This window comes from Diadema antillarum, unplaced genomic scaffold (genome assembly GCF_040938485.1).
Source record: "Diadema antillarum isolate AM-2024a unplaced genomic scaffold, OU_Dant_1.0 scf00000099, whole genome shotgun sequence".
NCBI lineage: Eukaryota > Metazoa > Echinodermata > Echinoidea > Diadematoida > Diadematidae > Diadema > Diadema antillarum.
This window is the reverse complement of record NW_027270988.1, coordinates 81,966-91,334: the sequence shown is the minus strand read 5'-3', so window position 1 is coordinate 91,334 and position 9,369 is coordinate 81,966. Positions and strand designations below refer to the sequence as shown.

The window sequence follows — 9,369 nt, the reverse complement described above, 5'->3', positions numbered from 1 at the left end:
ATGTTACCATAAAAGTGCAAATTTTGCACATTATATTTTGCGTTTGATGGGGTAAGACGAATTTTGCGAGTTTTTATTTCTGCGGAATCAAAATGCAAAATAGTGTTACATATGATAAGCTAATGATTCACATGCTTTTATTATTTGGGCTACTTTCTTGTCATGCGAAATGTGCAAAAATTTCCACTTTTACAGTGCTTTGCGTCATGCTTCCCTCCTGAGCTTTAAAGAGGAAATCCAGTCCAAATATAAGTTAGTCTGATAAAAAAGAGTAAAATCTTACAAGTTCAACGGTAAAAATTTGACTGAAATCGGATGAAAATTAAGGAAGTTATGACATTTTGAAGTTTTGCTAATTTCTGCAAAACAGTTCTTGTATAGTGGATATGAATATGCAAATGAGTGAGCTAACCATGTTATACCCTCACAAATTTCCATTGATAGTGTACAAAAAATGATGAAAATTCAATGTTTCTATCATGAAACATGATGTTATTCCCGGTTGAATAACTTCAGAATAGTGATCAATCAGATATATATACGAGGATTTGAGCTTCGGGCATAATTGCGTTTGAATGAAAAACTGGAAATTTCAACATTTTATGTACAAACTATATGGTAAGTTGTGAGGGAATGACATTTTCACTTTGCCATTTGCATATTCATATTAACTGTTCAAGAACTGTTTCCCCCAAAATAGCCAAACTTCAAAATGTCATAACTTCCTTTTTTTTCTTCCGATTTCGATCAAAATTATACCGTTGAACTCGTAATATTTTACTCTTTCTTATCAGACTAACTTATATTTTGACTGGATTTCCCCTTTAATGCTGTATTAAATTGTATGGCAGACCATATGATGGCAAAAAAGGCAAGTGCTGTCATCTTTTTATAGTGGGCAATAAAGGCACCGCCTTCATACTGGGTGTTTGCTAGGCTGTACAGATATGTGTGCATTGCCTATTACCACATGAAATGCATAATATTTCCATTTTTTATAATGGACACTATTTAGAAAGACTTTGTATCACTCATAGATGTGTGATATGTGTAAACTTTTTTTTTTAATTGAATAAACAGTTTTGCTCAAAGGTCAGCACTTTGTGTGTTCAGTGTGTGTATATCGGAGTGGGGAATATATGTGTAAAGTACATTCTATTTTCTTCTGTGGGTATTCTGTGTGTGCGGGTGTGGGGTGTATGTGCATGTGTGCTTATATGTGTGTACATTGTACATGCCTGTGTTTATGCCTGTGTTTATGTATGTGTGTATGTGACAGAAAGCAGTTTCTCATTCTGAAGTAATGATGGTATTTTCTGTCTGCGTTGATCACCAACAGTGCATCACTTCTCTGTTCGTGTGCTTAACTAAGCATCGTGGACCATATTGTTTCACCTAGAGTGTGATTTGTGCTGGTAATTCATTTCAAGAAAATAGCTGAATATAGACATATTAATCTCATCAGACAAGGATGAGGAAGTATACGTGACACACACAAATGAGTTTCCATTTTACTCTTAGTTTATGTGGAATACAAGAATATATATATAGATATTGATGTTATTACCCAATGGAAATGTGCAAAATTCTGCAATTCAGCAAACATTTGGCTGCACATGAATTTTCAATAAACCATTATTACTACTATTACAACTATTACTAGTGAAATAAACATCTGTGTATTGCAAGTAGATGAAATAGCAAATAAAATCATTTTCAAGTTCAGATTCAATACAAGTACAGCACATTCTCTTTCAGAACATCACCATTGTGGTTCAGTGGTTAAGACCACAGCATCTCAATCTTGAGGTCACTGGTTCAAATCTCCTGGTAGCAGTGGTTGTGCCCGTAAGGAAGGCACTTCATCCTCACTGGATAATCTGTCGAAAGTGGCTTAAAGCTGTCGGTCTCATAGAGGCAAGCACATAAGCAGTTGGGTGCTTCCGTAGTGGGCACAAACATTGGATCCAAACACACAAACACATGCCGATCATCTTTACACCCAAACCATCTTATGTAATCAGTGGCTTGATGTATTTTGATGATTGTTGCTGCCAATTTTGTGAACACAGGCCTTTTCTTGTTTTTCTGAAAGACTTTACTAATGCACCTGCTTCAAGAGTGTTGCCACTTACTTCTTGCACAGAGAAATGGTCCATGAAGTGGCACGTTTTACAAACTAAGAAATATTTGGTCCAATGCAAATACATTATCAAAAGCATACATGCCATATATAAGCACAGATTAAATGCTTATGAAATTATATATATACAGTATATATATATATATATATATATATATATATATATATATATATATATACACTCCTGTTATAACGAACACGGTTGTAACGAAATTCCGGTTATAACGACGTAAAAATTCAGGCTGCAAGATTATCGGCTGTATGTTTTTTGCTGTTTATTTGTTTGGTGATAACAAAATTTCGATATAACGATAGAAAACTGCCAGTCCCGAGGACTTCGTTATAAAGGGAGTCCATTGTAAATATACGACGTATGTAGCATTTACAATATGAAAACAACATATAGTTATCAAAACTAATTGATACAAGAAAGATTTGTATCGCAGCATTCTTTTGAAATGCCCCATATGAACCCATCTGTAATAATATCGGTGTACTGATTATAATGGACATCCATGGCTGTCAGTGTCATATCATTTCCAGCAATCTTCGTAGGACATTAATGCACCTTACATTCACCGCAGTGGTAATTGAAGCTGAAAGAAAAAGACCCATCACAAAGCTACGTTTAAACTACAATAATTCCGCGCTCCCCAATATGTCTTCGACTGATTTTGCTTACACCTTGTAGGTACAACATGAATGAGACATCATGTATGCTATGAAGGGGATTTCCCTTTTTAAGCCGATATTTGACAAAAGCTAATACAGTGTACCTACACCATGCAATGACATCCATTCATCGTGTCGAGAATCCTAGGACAATCCTCCGTTAACCCAAATTGTCATTTGCACAACCGCGTCCTACGAATGAAGAAGAAACGGTGACAGCATCATTGTCCGTCTATATTTCAGCCTTCCACACTACGGGAAACTTCTCGCACGCGATGTGCTTGCCCGGGGTCAGGTCCTTCGTGTAAACGTCGGTGGTCTTCCACGGTCGTCTGGTTCCCGTGACGTCATCGCCCGCCCAGCGCGTAGACAGGACTCGTCTCGGCGTGACGCGCGACGCGTTGGCGGGCGCCATGTGAACGGTGCGCAGGTGGAACACGATGCAGTCCCCAGGCTGGTGCGAAAACATAATTAGGGGGACAGTTAGATTACTAGTATTGTATCAAATACATCAAAACTGTCCCAGTTTAGCCGAGAGACAAGAACAGACTAACAAGCAAAGGAAGACAAACAAAAGAAGACAGTCATGTACAAAATCCACTTTTTCGTCAAGGTAGGTCAGGGCTACGTTTCATGAAATGTTTCACATACTCGTAGCTTGTTATAACTATGATATTTACTCCAGCGGCTACGGGGAAACAAAAAGTTCAGAAGCGGTTGAAGCGATTACTGCTGTTGATGTCGGTATTTTTATTTTTTCTCAATTCCTCATAAAAATTAAATTTGATTAGCCTTAATAGCTAATTCTATTTTCTCCTTTCATTCATTAGAGGTCAAGGTCTATACCATCTGTACCCTTTTCGACTGATTAGTTTGATCGATTTCATTTCATTTCTCGTAACTCTCCCCTTGATTCCTTCCTCATTGATTCCCTGATCTACCCCCCCCCCCTCATTCTAAGCAATCTTTTAATGATTGACATATCGGCATTTCGTAAGGCATATACCTCAAAGCAGCATCCTTAAAAAACATAGGCCTTTATGTTCCACAAATTCATGTATGCAGGCATTCATTCGATCATTTAATTTTTGTCCACTCATCACATTCTTTATGTACAGTTGTTTTCATCTAATTTTCGATATTTCGTGTATTCATTCATCTATCTATTAATTCATTCATTCTTTGATTCATGTTTTCATTCATCGACCAACTCATTCTTTACTTTATTCATCCGTCATTAATCCGACTTAATACCTATACCACACATAACGTGTACATAGACGGATTAATTCACTTGCTCACTCGCTCCCTACATCTTCCTAAATACCTGCAGCTCCCAGCTGAGGAGTTCGTACTGGTCGATCTCCTTGTCGAGGTTCATCTTCGACAGACTCGTCCACTCATGCATGTCGCATGAGTTCTCGTTGTCGGCCTCGTAGTCCGAGTAAGTCTTGAAGCGTTGGGGGTAGAACCACTTGCCCCACCGGTGCGACCCCTTGATGTACGTCACACACGTCTCCTTGGCAACAGGGTCGATGGGCATCCAAATGGAACACACCTGTTAATTGGATTAGCGGATTTATGTTATTCCCTGCGCCGCAAATTTGCTCAATTTACTGAGCAGACAAGCAAAGTGAGCACTTATCTCATGTCTTGAATTTATCTCATACAGAAATACTTTGACTTAAAGTAGGATGCCAGGCTCACGTTCCGGTCAATGTTTATTTTATTTTAGTCTAGTTTATCTTTATGAAACATCGGGATGATTTTGTCTTGCTCAGTGTGTGAGAACGGCGAAGGTGGTGATAAAGGTCGCATGATACAATATTGTACTACATGTACTTTGATATCATATTGAAACTGAATCACGATATAAATTTATTGTAGGAAAAAAATGCTTGCAACTGCAAGACGAGTGGCATTGTGGGATTGAAAAAAAAAATTACATGCCATTCAGGGCAAATTACCGCATGTTGAAAAATAAAGGAAAAAATACCAAGCGGGATCGATTTTTACATCGCGATGAAGATTTCGATTTTCATTTGTGTGTGTTTGTGTGCCCACAATAATGAACAGTTTTCGCATTGGATAAATGAAAGAAATATATTATTCAGAGGGGTGAAGGTTCAGGTGTGAGTTTCTTCAGTTTGTCTCCCTCTACAAATTAAATTTGTAGATGACAGGTTCGAGTCCCACTGGTTCCTTTTTTCCGACATATTTGTTAATTTACAGATCAGCAGTTGCGGTCTTAGCAAAATTTAATTTAAAACTCACACCTGAGTTTTCGCATTGTCTTGCAAACCTCGAGTCTCAAAAAACGTTGATTCGGGCGTGTGTGAACGGCACTGGTGGCTGCAGATGGAGCGTTTTTTTTTTCTTTTACACGCAATCAGTAGATTAATAGATATAGAAAAAATAAATATATTAATCCATTAATCTCCCCATGTAGTACTATCGATCAATATGTTGCGATCATCTATTTACGATTCATCAATTTGTCCGCTTGTTTCGTTGTTTATTAATGCTTGTTTCATTGTGCATTAAATTGTCACTTATACTAATCAATCTATTTTCCAGTCATGCTATGGTGTCGTCAAACTTGAGTCGAGTAAAAAAAGACTGAAGATTAAAGGAAGGGGTTCATTATAATAGACACCAACCTGATCTCCGTTGATGGGGAAGTAGGGCTGGTCCTGATGCCAAGGTGTGATGCGGTCCGTTCCGGGCTCCTTGCTCACCACCAACTCGTGGTAGAACACCACATGCTGCGTAGTTATACCGTCAGTGACGAAATAAGATGGTAAATTTATAACGAATTCATTTATTCATCCCTTCGAACGTTCATAACACTCAACTATTAAGATAAGTATTCAATTCGATATCCCATTGTCCTGTATTCCTACTCGTGTTTATGTTTCAGATAAACGAAGTTAGATATGCCTATACTTGAGGATGGTGCCTTCGTTTTCATTAATATTTAATGCGCCTCACACTCATTCAATCATTCATTCACGCCTAACATCTACTAATTCAAGGATTGCCGGGTCCCATATATAACAGTCAATTATCACTCATTTGTTTTATAACCTATCTTTCTAGAGTTTCTCGTTTGATTTCCATTCATTCATTCATTCATTCATTCATTCATTCATTCATTCATTCATTCATTCATATTTATTCATTTATTCATTCATTCATTCATTCATTCATTCATTCATTCATTCATTCATTCACTCATTCATTCATTCATTCATTCATTCACTCATTCATTCATTCATTCATTCATTCATTCATTCATTCATCTATTCAGTCTATTCTTCAGCACGGTTGAAACATTCTGCATATGGGAGTCGTATGTTTAGTTTGTTCTCCGTAGCAACTGAAATTAATTACCAATAGGCCCTACATGGAGGGGAGGGGACACACCTTTGGGATTCCATGTGCTCACTCCTCGAGTTGCCACACCAAATGTTATTATACACGTCGTATTATCCAATAATTTGTGAATTATCATACGAATATACCACCTCGAATTCTGGCTCAAACTGAACATTTAAAAGGCCCAACTTTCCCTATCGTTTATTATGCCGGGATACTATCTGAAGCTATCTTAGCTGCCAAGTGAGCTCCATGATTATGATCATACCTTGCTCCCCATGAGTTTGCCGACGATTTCCGCTGCCGGCGATCTCCGCACGAAATCGTCGAACTCGGGAATACGCCACCAGTTGGCGAAGTCGGTGAAGTACTTGCCCGACCCGTGCTCACTGTCAAGCACCTCGACGTTCTCCCCCGGTGCGGCCATGTTCTTCTCAATCCCCCGACGAACGACATCGAGCCACTCGCTCCCAAACGCCTGTCGAAGACAAATCGCCCCGTTCTCGCGAAACTCCGCTATCTGTTCCGCGCTCAGGTCAAATGTTGCAGACGACATTGCGATTCTTGTCTTCAGTTGTTATGGGGTTACACAGCAGAGTAGCAACTTTGACTATATTATTGTGGTATAAAATTATCGACATACACAATTAGAAATTAGCAAGTGCTCCCGCTGATAAAGTGCACTAATCATGGTCTATCTTATACACGTACGCGACTGTTTGTGTTTTGTTTTTTTTAATTTGAGAGATAATACCAATATAAGCAGAGACAAGATAATAAACGGAAAGATGTTAACTCCGCAAATGCCATGGGTCGTCAGCAGCACACCAGGGATCACCAGTGTTTGGGCCATTTAACTGCTGTACACCTCCCCCTGGCTGGCCGGTGCTGCGCTGGGATCCCCTTGACAGCACCCCCATGGCATTTCAAAGAAAAACAAAACAAAACAATACAAAACAAAACAAAGCAAAACATCACAAAACAAGACCAAAAAAAAAAGGAAAACGCTTGGCATCAATCACCTCTCCTCACTCCAGAAACACTCTCTCTACACCCCCCTATTCCCACCACCCTCCCAAGCCTTCCCTACTATCCATGCAGATCCTGTCTCTGCTGCCCCACAAATTCTCCTGATCCACCTTTCCCCGTCCCTACCACCTATTCCCATCCCTCTGACCCACCTCCTTACCGATCGTCCAGCATATCCCCTGCACCCCACCTCCACAGTATGCACCTCCGCTCTCCGGCCACCCCCTTTTCTCACACTCCTCCCTCAACTCGGCATACCTATCCAACTTTCTTTCCCTTGCCTCATCCATCCTTGTCTCCATGGCACAGTCAGCTCCACCATTGCTAACCTGTGCACAGACCTAGCCACCAGCACCATGTCCGGCCGAAGGGCAGTTACTACTGTTGCGTTTCCAACAAGAGTCAATGAATCAATCACACCAACATAAAATCATTTCATTTACGGGGAGAACATTTATTGGCGTCTTGACTTCAGGAGGACCAAATCCAGACTCACTCCCAAACAGGAGTTTTAGCTTGGCATCATTCCCAGCCAAGTACTGTATACAAACAATTAACCAGTTGGCTCGTTCCATAGTCATAGAAGAGATTAGATGAGAAACTAATACAGGTACAATTGGGCAAGTAGGGTGGTAATTGGAGGGAGGCATGGCTACAACATAGGACAAAGAGACATAAAGTTGAGACTATTACAAAGGGGTGACATCAAACGTCTAGCTATTAGGGGAGGACAAAGGATAGGTTCTTGCATGGTCAGTATAGTAGATGAGAAAAGGGCTACAATAACTGCTTTATTCTAGGCACCAACACTAAGCTTATACGTGTGTGTCTTGGTTCAATTAACACATAGGGGCTAACTAAGCCCTCCAGTTTATGACTTTAGGACAAAGGATATTCAATCTGTACTAGATATATGTGTGGGAGAATACTGATAAGAATTAGGACATTATGACCTTGACTATGACGTATAACCAGTATGCAGGACAAGTTACTGACCTTAACACTACCACCTCCTCTGGCACTGTACGGTTTCCCTCATCCACCCGCACCTCCCAATCATCCCCCGCTGCTAAGATCCCCCCACCATCATCCCTCTGACCCTTCCTTCTCACACTGCATCTCACCCCCTCCTTCACAAACCGGATACCCCTCACCCTAGGAGGCCCATTCTTCTTCCTGGCCTCCACTGCCACCCTCGCCACCTCCGCCATCTCCTTCAACACCTGGTTATGCCTCCATGTATAGGCCTGTAATAGACCTCCACATGCTGACAAAATGTGCTCTAGTGAGCCCTTCGCCTTGTTGCAAACCCTGCATCCACCATCCTCCACAATGCCCTGGCCCATAATTGCCAGTCACAGAATGTATAGAGATTTTTTAATGTTGATCTCCATAAATCTCAGTCTCAGTCTGTGTATTATGTTGAATGATACGCTCATGATGATGAGCATGAAAATATTGATATATTTTAGCTCATAACAAACACATCAATGAATGGACTTCGATTCAGACAATACATTCATGATCGACATACATGGAACTCATTAACGACGATAGAACAGGAACATGAATGCTTGCAATATGGTTACATAATTCATTTTTTTTTGAAAGTCGTGCTTATTTAGTCCCACCTTATGGCCCTGTATAGCCGGCAAGGGTTTAGACCTTTAGAGCTTATATACATTATATGCACGCAAGTATACGTTAAGCCCGTATCGTACATAATATATCACCTACGATTTCTTGTGCTTAGGGCCTATAGTGATGACAACAGACAATTAAGCCATTGTCTATATTATGTAGCACCTGTTCATAAGCATATAGGTAGATACACGTACGTACCTATTAGTCCGCATTACAGCAAAGTTTTTTAACGAGAACGCCGTTCGGCGATTGTGCACTTTACGGCCCTAAATTATCGGTGCGAGATTTTACCCCAATCGAGCAGTGCGGGCCAATTCGAGTACCCATCAGGCACCGCGGGTCGACAGCGGGTCTTCCGGCACTGTACTGTGTTCATGTGTGTGAGATTTCGCGTTGGGATGCATGCAGTGTGTGTGAATGTGTCAACGTGCGTGTGCGTGATAAAAGCTCTTACGGTACGCCACATTGTTGCTCTTACGCCCTTCCCCGTGCGGCGCGGCGTG

General features: G+C 40.5%; 1 protein-coding gene across 1 annotated transcript; it reads right to left on the bottom strand.

The window, feature by feature from the left end:
- Positions 1–2,357: 2,357 nt before the first annotated feature.
- Positions 2,358–6,767, bottom strand: LOC139718689 (probable phytanoyl-CoA dioxygenase). The gene is made up of 4 exons (XM_071630148.1): positions 6,462–6,767; positions 5,476–5,580; positions 4,143–4,373; positions 2,358–3,269 (listed from the first exon to the last, which is right to left on the bottom strand). Exons 1-4 carry the CDS (start codon positions 6,747–6,749, stop codon positions 3,048–3,050), a joined length of 846 nt encoding a protein of 281 aa, XP_071486249.1. The 5' UTR covers positions 6,750–6,767; the 3' UTR covers positions 2,358–3,047.
- Between the last annotated feature and the right edge of the window lie 2,602 nt (positions 6,768–9,369).